Source organism: Anguilla rostrata, chromosome 7 (genome assembly GCF_018555375.3).
Source record: "Anguilla rostrata isolate EN2019 chromosome 7, ASM1855537v3, whole genome shotgun sequence".
Classification (NCBI taxonomy): domain Eukaryota; kingdom Metazoa; phylum Chordata; class Actinopteri; order Anguilliformes; family Anguillidae; genus Anguilla; species Anguilla rostrata.
The window spans coordinates 38,015,430-38,027,051 of NC_057939.1; the positions used below are offsets into that span (position 1 = coordinate 38,015,430).

At 41.0% G+C, this 11,622-nt stretch overlaps 1 protein-coding gene across 1 annotated transcript; it reads right to left on the minus strand.

Annotated features, from left to right (window-relative positions):
* Positions 1-467: 467 nt before the first annotated feature.
* kazald2 (Kazal-type serine peptidase inhibitor domain 2) lies at positions 468-9,523 on the minus strand. Its single transcript, XM_064342066.1, has 4 exons — positions 8,712-9,523; positions 4,720-4,880; positions 2,624-2,771; positions 468-923 (listed from the first exon to the last, which is right to left on the minus strand). Exons 1-4 carry the CDS (start codon positions 9,232-9,234, stop codon positions 805-807), a joined length of 951 nt encoding a protein of 316 aa, XP_064198136.1. The 5' UTR covers positions 9,235-9,523; the 3' UTR covers positions 468-804.
* Between the last annotated feature and the right edge of the window lie 2,099 nt (positions 9,524-11,622).

The following is an 11,622-nucleotide window of genomic DNA, read 5'->3' on the forward strand; positions in this document are numbered from 1 at the left end:
AAAGTGTATAAAAATACCCTAAAATTAAATCTGACAATCTGCACTTCAACCACATGTAAATTGTTTGATAAAAAATGTAAAATTGCGAAGTGCAGAGCCAAACCAAGAAAAACATTATGGCGCTCACTGTACATGTGTGTGTGTGTGTGTGTGTGTGTGTGTGTTGGGGGGTGCTGCGGTACAAAGGTTATCAGCAGTGTGACACGGTGTGCAGAATATACATTTTGAGGGCCTTTACTCACCCCCACACTGACAGTTTGGTGTTGGGGCTTCAATCATCAACTCTCTCAGGAGATGAGCAGAGCACTCATATGGTTGCCATGGGGATTTAATTTTCTATAACATATTTAAATGCATCAAAACAAACATTCATCAGTTCAATCATCCCAAAACACAGCAATTCATACTGGAGTTAACAATGTGTGCTTGGATTTTTGATCACAGGACCACAGAAAAAAGAGACTCTGAACAGGACAAAACACATGGTTTTTATTTACAACAATGACCATCACACTTACCTTTCATCTAATAATTATCTTAAATGCCCAATGGAGCAACCCTTCTGTCTTTGTCCAACTCCAAAAAACAATTAAACAAGACAAGATAAGAGTTTGACATTTTGATGACAAAATGTGTTTTGTCAGTGACACACAAGTCGTGTTTTGTCAGTAAGACACACAGTAAGACAAAGCACTAGGGACCTCTGATCTCTTCTCTTTAAGGGAACTCTTCTTTTTCTTTGTTTCTTTTTAAAGAGAAGGGACATAAAACAATGATAGATCAAAAATTGTCTTTGAGAGTATTTTAATATGTAAATCCACTTGACAAGCCCTCATAGTCTTCATCGTCTTCATCTTCCTCATCATCTGAAAGGTCATAGACTCCTTTTTGTGGTTTTTGCAGCTGATGAGTCAGTTGTGCGTCTACAAAATGGAGGAAAATGCATACGTATTATATTATAAATCCTGAAAAGTATCCACTGTACCAAAAAAAATCTAAATTCTATACATTTATCACAGTGGATCATTTTTAATACTACATTTTTATATTTATCCAAAGAGATTCGCTCTGCTTCTTATTGCGGTGCTTATTTTTTAAGCTTTTTAAGCTTTTAATCTTTTATAAAAAAATATAATACATTTTTATATATTTAAAATCAATTTAATAATATATCTAATTTCATATAACAGTCAATTCATTTTACAGCCAAATACTAAATCCAAAGAATAGAAAAAATGGGCTCTAAAGTTGAAAATGGCCCATTAAAACTTGCTCATAGTACTTCATTTATACAGTATTCACACATAGGTCTGGCATAATGCATCCTGAGTGCTCTACTTATAAGAATCACCTATGGTAGAATTAGACACTAATAATGATCTAAATCTATGAGAATCCAATTCACAAAGCACAAGGAATTTGCTTATAAGATTCAATTAATCTTGGAGGAGATGTGAATCACATATAGTGTGACGCCGTATTTTTCATTTTCATTGGTGAATTAATTTGCACAGGTCTCTGATCAAACTATTCTAATTCCAGGAAACTCATGGATGCCATACATTGTGAAATAAGAAAAACATTTTAAAACTGCACGTTATTTTCCCACATAGCAGCCCATCTGGAGTGACCCTTTCAAGGTTCCCCTGTGATAGACAGCCAATAGAGACAATTCCGGGAAAAAAATGGATTCGGAAAGATCCCGTTCCACAGATAGCTGGGGACGGAAGCGCAGACGTCTAATCCCATCAGCTCTTGTGTACTTCAAAAAACCGCCAGCCATCACTAATGCACCTTTCTCCCCAGGACAAAGCCCAAGGCGCTGTCGCCTTATCTCTGCTCCACAAAATTTCTCGGAACGCCAAGTTCACTCTCGCTCTCTTTCAGATGAAGGGTCCGATAGAGGCATCGATCGTTGTCTGTCATTGATACCGACGTCTACCCTTGACAGGCGAGAGTACATTTAGTTTATTTGAAATGTCTCTATGGCACCATTGGCCAACGTCCTGGCCCATAAAGGAAAGACGCACTGTGAGGAAATCATATGCGCTACAACAGCCCCATGTCCCAGTCTAAATGTGATGTGATGTGATGCTAATAAGTTGAGAAATAAAGGACTGGCACAAACTTCTGTTGTATAGCTTTAGGTGTATGGATTTAGTTTCACATTGCATTTTATTGCTGTAGTTTCTTATCATGTTTGTATGAGACGTACCAAAAATCTATCCCTAGTAGACTTCTGGGAAAGCCCGAGCCGGGAAATGCTATCAAATCAAACATGCATACTGTCAGCCCTGGCAGGTCAAGCTTTGGTCAAGAACATACAGAACGTGTTACACTCCACTATGTACAAGCATTCAGCTGGTTAGAGTACCCACTTTGAGGCTGTTTTTCAACTTGTTTAATTTGTTGATATACATTGAAATCTAACAAGTGAGGGGCAGTAGGTCATCAACTCCAGGCTTAGACAAAACAAAACCTCACCCTCACTGTTAATTGACATGCCCCAAGGGCAAAGTTGAATGCCAGTCCATTGGTGTTGTGGGGGTGACGGGTGAACTTGTATAACTCTTACGTAAATCCAACATTCTGTTCAACACCATTCAGCCTCAGTCAGACATACCTTTCTCCACAACCTGCAATCTGGCTGACGCGGACACCTCCCCGAACTTGTTCTTGGCGGTGCAGGTGTATACCCCCTCATCGGCCCTCCGGACCTTCTGGATCCGGAGCCAGCCTGTCAGTTCAAAGCGTCGGGGTCCTCCTTGTGCCTAATAATTACAAGGAGGGTAAGAACCCCACCCCCCCATGGAAAATTAGCTTGGCAGTAGCTACTAGGGCACCCATTATATCATGATGTTACATTATTTACTTACTTAGCAGACTATCTGATCAAGGGAAACTTGCATAACTTCCTTTTTTTCATGTTGTCCATGAACACAGCTGAATATCTGTCGCAGCAATTCAGGTTAAATGCCTAGCTCAAGGGAGACTTCACGAGAATGAAGGTAATGGAAGTGAGTATATTTTGGTCATATTTTTCCCCTGTATATTGTAAAACACTTAATGTACTGCACTAGTCAGCAGGATCCAATTATGTATTGCAACTACAATGATGTTGGTTTTCATGTGGAATTGTGTAGCCTACTGGTATTTTATTTATTTTTATTTGTCCTTTATTTTTACAGGTAGTCTCGTTGAGATCAAGATCTCTTTTGCAAGAGAAACACACAAAAATGTGTCTTTTTAAAGTACAATTTATATATCACATTCAGCACTCAGACATTATACAAGGATATATCAAAGTAAATACTGCATTAAGAAAATCAATTTAATACATATATATTTATACATTTCCAATTAACATACTACATTTTCAATGAGGTGAAGAGATTAAAAAAAAATTTTTTAAACTTTCTTTTTTTGCAATTTATTCTATATGTGAGGAATATACTACTGAAAGCCTGTTTTGCCCAACTCAGTGTTTACATGAGGTGCATCTAAAGTCAAAAAAGTCCTGAGACTTGGAACCATAGTTACTGGAAGAGACAGTGGGGAAGTTTCTTAAGTAGAGCCTTATAGATGTTAGGTCATTATCACGTCCATTTACGCCAACAAATGTAAAGATCTAGATAAACGAAATGGAATGCAATTCCCTTCCCTTCAGTAAACAGCACATCCAACTTTTTCATACAAAATACAATGATCAGCAAGAAATGCATCCCCTGTGACAAAATGCATAAAAGTGCATACAACCATCATATGTTTAGATGCTACATGAATTACTATGCCTAATGTTTTTCCAGTTCACATCCCTACACTCTATACAGAGATTGGACTGTGCTATCTGTAAAAGCTTGTAATCTGCTTTCACACACAAATCACCTGGCTGATCAGGTAGTTCAACTGTCCACATGGTGTCCAGCGTTAGACTAGTGGGCGACATAGCTCAGGAGGTAAGACCGATTGTCTGGCAGTCGGAGGGTTGCCGGTTCAAACCCCACCCTGGGCGTGTCGAAGTGTCCTTGAGCAAGACACCTAACCCCTAACTGCTCTGGCGAATGAGAGGCATCAATTGTAAAGCGCTTTGGATAAAAGCGCTATATAAATGCACCCCATTTACCATTTACCCATTTATATATATATAAGAGGTTAGACTAGTGCTGTGATAGTCCAGAGGGACCAAGCCACTAACCTTCCTTATCTCTCATACTGCATAGTATAGAGAAGACAATCATCCATCCATCCATTATCTATACCCACTTATCCTGAGCAGGGCGCAAGATGGTGCTGGAGCCTATCCCAGCACGCATTGGGCAAGAGGCAGGAAAACACCCTGGACATGCCACTAATCTATTCACTCACACACTCATAACTATAGGCAATTTATAGTCTCCAATTAGCCTACCTGCATGTTTTTGAACTGTCTCTGTGGGAGGAAACTGGAGTACCCAGAGGAAACCCACACGGACATGGGGAGAACATGCAAACTCCACACAGAAAGCCCCCAAGCCAAGATTCGAACCCACAACCTTCTTGCTGTGAGGCAACAGTGCTACCCACGGCGCCACCACGTCGCCCCAAAAGAGAGTAACAGGTCACAATTATTTTTGTCACATACATGTTAGAACTGGGCATTGTAAATTGGGGCATTGTACCCCCATATTGTGATATAACGCAGCAAGGCCTCTATGATATGTATGATGTCATTTCACATACCTGTACGGCCATGTTGGAGTCATCAGCAGGAAGGAAGATGCTATTCCCCTCCTTCCTCCATTCAATCACAGCCATTGGATAGGATGAAACCTCACACCCGAAGATGATGTCAGTTCCATCCAGAGTGATTATATCACGGGGGGGAGTGGCAATAATTGGTTCTGTAAGGTTTTTGTAAAGCATTAAAAAGTTTCATTTATTGTGTAAAGGATAGATTGTTCTGGTCTGAATGTGAGTAAATCATTTTGAATAATATGTATTATGAACAATAATAATAAAATGCTTTTAACATTTCTCCCCTTTTCGCTCCAGTTTAGAATCCTCAGTTGTTCCTGCCAGATCAGTACCTACTGCTACACCTATTCAAGTATCTACTGCAGTTGAAACCTCTCTTCCAGTATACTCACAGTTACTAGTTACTACTTTAGTAATTGTGCACAGCATTAAGGGAGAGAGCTACTGTGGATCTAAAGAAAGCCTTGTCTCTCTGATGAAAGGTAGTTTTCTCTGTGCACCTGGTACATTGATGCAAGGGGCTACTGCATCATTACCCGTTGAACCCTAGACAAATTAAACTCATGCCACACATGGTGGCATAAGGCCAAATATCCTGCATCACTCCCAGTCATAGTCTCATAGTCAGCTATGATGTACCAGAGCCAAAGTTCAAACCTGAGACTACAGACTTGACAAAGACTCTTGGGAACTACATAAGATTTTCAATTATGCTATTTTCTCATTTTAAAGGAAAAATGTATAAGCCCACACAACAGGAAATTGCTGTTGAACATTGAATGTGTATTTGCAAAAAACAGAACAGAACAAATGCAATCAGTTCTTTACAGTCTGGCTGTCTCTGGTACAGTTTGAGTATATCCATCAGCACTGAAAGATTACTGCTATTCAATGATATGATTGCATTAAAAGCCAGAGTCAATGGTGCCCTTTGCTTCTGGAATTGACGACAGAAGGATAAAACCTTGCTTGCAGCACTGTTAAATTTTTTCTGAAAATGGTAAACTTTAAAATGCAATCCTTGCAACAAATTCACTCAAAACACAGGGTCTGAAAACCAATTCTTTCAGAATTAAATTACACACCACACTGGGATGGTCCTGAAGTTCATTAGGTTAACACTCCCAGCAAACACGTTCAGTTGGGTTTTGACATTCATCAGAACTTCCCTGGGAAGGAACCTGGTCATTTTAAGTTATTTTGCACTCTTATACAACAGAAACATCATAGATTGCTCTGATGAATTCAGAACATTGTATACACCACCCAGATAGTCAGCCATGATTTCCGTTCCATCCACTGTACTTCCTATTTCAGGGAGATTCTGAAGGGGTTTCTGGCTTTGAGTGCAACACTGTGCTAACTATGGATATTTTGTCCTCACCCACACCATTCATGACTGTTCATAATAACTTTTTTAATAAAATCTTTAATCATTAATGGCAGAGTAACTTCAGTAATATTCAATATTAATAATGCAGAGCTGAATAGCTGGTAAATACATGATATCTGTAACCTCAGGCTGATAGTCTTAATCTTTGATGTGGTCAGTAAAAACAACATTAAAATGTTACTTTTTCAAAAAAGGATCACGACCAGGTGACAATATGTGATGGAATGGAATACTCCTGAATCAATTTTACAGCCAACACAGAATGATGGACTTTTCCTATCATTCTCTGTTGAAGTGCTGACCACAGTGTTTAGTCAGCCTACCCTTATAAACCCTTCCAACGTGACTAAACAAGACTGTTTCTCTCAAGCATTTTAAGGAATTAAGAACTTTGGCTCCCACAGTCTTTGTCTCTATTTGTGAACCATCAGGAAGAGGCTTCGTCTCAAATGGATGCATCCTCGTCATTTGGCCTGCCGTGAGAGTGTGACGTCACCTCCTCCTTTCAGCCTTCTGTATGTGTTTGCATTTCCCACTCTGTCACTTGTGTGGAGGAAGTTCTATATTTACACAGCGTTTACACTCGTCTCCACATTCCCCCCATGCAAAAAAGCAGCCTTGCTATCTCTTCATCTTTAATTAGTGCTGATAATTACACTCCAGCTGTGGAGGCTGGAAACTTTTGTTTCATTTGTTGCATCATGGGAACACCCCCCCACCACCCCTTCCCCCCACTCCCCATGATAGAAATAACATTCCCACCAACAAATGAGCTGTTAAGACTAGCCTGCTTTTCACCCAAGGGGTGATTGTCTCAGGTTTTTAAAAAAGCAGAAATCAATTTAAGCACTGCATTTAAGGGGCCCTCACATCTCTTCACTATTCTTACCCCACAGTGGCGGAACTACAGTCAGGACAGAAGTGTCACTGCCCCCTCTTCCGCCACAGACTGAAAATAAACCAATTTATTATCTACTCTGATCATTTTACATGGGTTTACAAGCTGTAACTATGCTGAATGTAAAATTGCATATCCCTTTATATTACATATATGCAAATTATATTCCCTTTTCAATTTGCTTCCTAATAATACTACAATACTCTACTCCCTAATAATACTATGCTCTCTATTTCCCTCTTGCATCTACTATGACATCTAGCTTTATGTTGTAAAATTATGTATTGAATACCAATATTGGTTGTGACCCTGATGGCTTAGCATGAGCACTGTTTGCCTAAATATAAGCGTAAATGTCATAGACCAATCCAACTCATGGGCCCTGCCAAACCAAGGCTTGCTTGCTTGCTAGTTCATGTATGATCGGCATCATTGGTCCATTGTGTGTTCTTACCAAAATTATGCAACACAAGTTACTTGTGGACAAGTTATTATTGAATCCATTGTTACTTTAGATTATACAGATGAAATTTGATAACAGGTCACAGTATTTATTTATTTAGGATCCCCATTAGCAATACACGGTGTGCAGCTAATCTTCCTGGGGTCCGACAGTATAGGAGGAGTGTCACTTATTCTATTCTTATTTTACTGTTTGAAAAGCATGCAAGACTTCTCCAACAACTGGCAGTTAATTAGAATGCACACTTTCCCTGGTGTTATGTCCAATTAATTAATAGCAAAAATATAAATGAAGTTTAAAGAAATCCCTATTTTGTGAGGCAGAAAAATATAGTATCACTTAAGAATTAAGTCCTTTTTAGAGCACTGTACAAATTGAGGTTAAATCAGTTTACTCGGTATATCAGGGGATCTTGCACTGACCCACAGCCAGTTTGTGAGGAATGTATTAAATAATTCCTCACAGACTGGCTATAGACTAGCGTAAGATCTCCTGTAATACTGATTAATACTGACGTAACTGGGTGCAAGAATGGCTCCCTCACTGGCTGTGTAAATTGAGGTCTTTTCCTTGTCTCAGCAGATTATAGCATTTTACAAGGCTTTTGCTGAAAAGTAGTTTCTGATGCCCTGAATTCTTTTTTGTTGATTCTAAGGAGGTTGGTTATGGTAGTGCAGTTATTATGCAGTATAAAGGTTATAATATTCCTATAATTGTGTATTATTTTGTGCAAGTTATTGTCAGCTCTGTTTACCTATGGCTAAGACCTTGCAATCTGATTCATTTGTATTTTATTGAACATTTGAGGTAAAAACTACAAAGACAGTTGTATCCTACCTCATGTACAGTCCAACCCTCAATCACAACACAACACCCCAAGTTCAATGACAATAAGCTGTTATAAATAAAATAAATGTTATCCCAGGTGCTGAATCTGCTGTTATAAAATCACTGCTGCCTTAAAAGGGAAGAAGTACAATGTTAATGTGTTATGGAGGCTAGTGCTCAGTGGGTTATAAGTTGCAATACTAGGGGGATTGTACTTCCAAATCCAAAGTTTCCTAAACTGAATTGATACAATAAACATCAGCTCTACTGTACATATATGGCTATTATGCTAAATATAATTCTTTGAAAAAGACAATCCACACAAAAAGTAATGCGTGTAAAATGCTGGTACTAAATGACAGGGCCGACCGGAACCAAAAGAACCAGAAACTTACTGGCTCTGCAGGGCCCACGGTGCTCCACTGTCAGCTTGACCTCCTTGTCCTGACTGTAGCGAGCAGCGCGAAGCTGGCAGCTGTTGTCGTAGGTCTTCCCGTCAGAGCCGCAGAGCGGCTCCTGTCGGGCGCAGACACACTGGGCCTGGGGGCTCTCCCCGGTGAGCCCGGGCCGGTCCCGGCGCGGCAGGGAACGGCACCGCAGGCCCTCCCCGCAGCGCCCGTAGAAGCGGGCGGAGAGGGAGTCCAGATCGCACAGCTGGCCCTCTCTGTTCCCGCACTCCCAGCAGCAGCCGCAGGTGTCCCGCACGCGCCCGGCCGGGCAGGGGGGCCCCCCCACCGGGCACATCTCCGGCCTGCACTCCCCGCAGCCCCCGCGCGGCCCGGCCCCGTGCCGCCAGTCAAACCGCCCAGGGAGGGCGTCCGTTAGCTGGGCCATGAGCAACAGCGCCAGTCCAGTGGCCTCCATCACACGCCTGGTGGCCCTGCTTTGTCCCCTGCCGGCCCATCTTGCTACTGTCATTTTTTGCCCTCTGCGCAACAAATGGTCAGGATGTTCTTGTGAGTGGTGTCCCTGATTGGCCAAAGCTGCTGGAATGAGGCCTGGTTCTCAGAAAGTGGTTCCCGGGATCTCTTCTCCTTCAAATCCTAAATGGAATTCCAAGCCCCCCCTGCCCTGGCCTTCTCCCAGATCGAGCACCTTTTAAAACATACAAATGTGTTTCAAGAGGAGGGGAATCCTCTCTGTTGTGGCTGCGCCCTACAGAGAAAAATATGACCTACAGTGAGAGTAAAAAAATGCCAGGGAAGTCTCCTTCTTGGTTAGCTTTAAATTGCTGGCTGTCTGTGCTGAAGGGCCGGGGGCAGAGCTCAACACCAGAAGCATCCAATCAGAGCTTGTTGGTGCTACACTGGCTTTTGTTTTTGTTGGCCCTCCCCCTGTAAAATCCTCACTTGGTAGCAGGATGCTTAGGCAGACAAAGTGACACTTATCAGACTATCTGAAAGACCTGGGTGGCAGCAACACCTCACCACAAAGACCACAACTGGACATTCTCCTAAAAGAAGAGGTCACATACGCTCAGCAGTTTATAGTTGACTGAGCACCTGGGCCTGTGCAATTACAACACATTCACCGGTGCCTGGAGGAGGTAATAAAATAAGCGAAAATAAGAGAAGTGTTAAAAAGTACCATGAACTTGTACATTTGGTAGTATGTACTGCCATGCATACAGCTGAGTAGAGTAAATACTGCCAAGTATCTAGTCAACAGTACAAACAAACATCTTAACATTTGGAATGCAGTTTCATGGCATCACCTTTTTAAAAGAGGCCATCAGTATCCATACTATTTCTTGTAAAGTGTGTTGAAAAAATACCACATTCGTAAAAAAAATGCTCAAAAATCATTTCGATATTTTTATAAGCAGTTTTACAAAGCACTTTTTTAAATCCTCTACCAAGTATGCAAGAACATGTCTGGAAAATATGTGAGCATATGGGCACTGCATTTTGAAAAACTTTAAGACCCTGAATACATTTTCAAAAGACATTCTAGCTTTAATTATACACAGACTTTAATCCCAATTGCGCTTTTTGGGTTGGATGTATAGGCCATTTGTTAATGTTATGAGACTTTCCGACCCAAGACTGCATCGCAATTCTGAAAAACGTATCTCTTATAGTTCAGTTCAATTCCAGGGTCTGTTCATCCTCAGCAAATCTATCTCCAGGCAGAGGCTGAGGAATCAGCGGAACGTGACGAAACAGCAGAATGAACTGCAGAATGAACTGCAAATCAAAACAGCAATTTAACACAAAACTTTTCAGAAAAGCTTGTTAACACTCTGACACTGTTTATCATGCGACTCTCGCTACCTTCAAGCTGATTTATTTGAAGTCACTACCTGGTATTCTTAAACTAGAACAAACAAAAGGGCAATTAAAGTGGCATTGTTAATTGCAAACAATCCATCATTAATATTGATTAACTGTGGTGTGCAGATCTCTTTCTCCATGTACCACCTAATGAGCAGACATTACTGGAGCTAATTGCTGCAGGCCAACTCATTGGGCCAGTGGACTGAGGATGGGGGAAGTCAGAGCAGCTCCTGGTAATAGCACGGCTTGCAACTGTGCGGTGGACATTGTGTCAGGGTGACTGTGTTACATGCAAATATATTTCCTGTAGCACAGTATGCCCTGTAACTGCAAGGCGGTCGGTTTGTTTTCCAGCAACTACTGTACAGGGATCTGTGTTTTGTGTTTGTTTTCAGTGAATGCAGTGATATGTCCCGTCAGAAAGTCAGAGTGCTGAGAACAGCTGAGGAGGCTGTTTTGGGGGAGTGAGTTTGTGTGTGTGTGTGTGTCTCCCAGGTCCAGAATTCCCGAGGGTGTGAGCTGTGAACTTTACAATGCACCCCTCACCAACCCCAATATGCTGCTGGTCCTATATAATGTAGACATTATTAGAGTGTGTTAGTGAAGGCGGGTCTTCTAAATAATGGCTAAAAACAATCTGTAATGATAACGACTCATTCAGTGACTCTGTTTACTGAAAGTATGCCAGCTATCAGTGAAACTGAGGTGGCAGTTAAATGGGGGAGAAGGCCCATTGTTCTTTTTGGTTTATTTGCACATCTGGGAAGCTAAGATGGATCTTAAACAGTGTAATAATTCTTTCATTTAATAAAACTAAATATAAATGTAACTAGTAATGCAATGACTATTACTGTTTAACAATCCCAGCTGGTGAGCATTTTGCAGCATGGGACAAAATGTCAAATATTCTGTCTGATGTCTGCTTTCGAAGTTGCTTGCCTGACATCCTATTACCTTGGACTGCTGTAATGCAGTCCCATTATATTGAAAAGTCACTACCCAAGAAAACTGTTTTTTTCCTGCAAGAAGT

Bases quoted from the DNA above. Each gene is read 5' to 3' on its own strand.
- kazald2 (XM_064342066.1), bottom strand. From the start codon at position 9,234: ATGACAGTAGCAAGATGGGCCGGCAGGGGACAAAGCAGGGCCACCAGG. The intron at 4,881-8,711 runs GTAAGTTTCTGG...AAAACCTTACAG, and splicing joins CCGTGGGCCCTGCAGAGCCA to AACCAATTATTGCCACTCCC. The intron at 924-2,623 runs GTATGTCTGACT...TCCATTTTGTAG, and splicing joins ATTGCAGGTTGTGGAGAAAG to ACGCACAACTGACTCATCAG.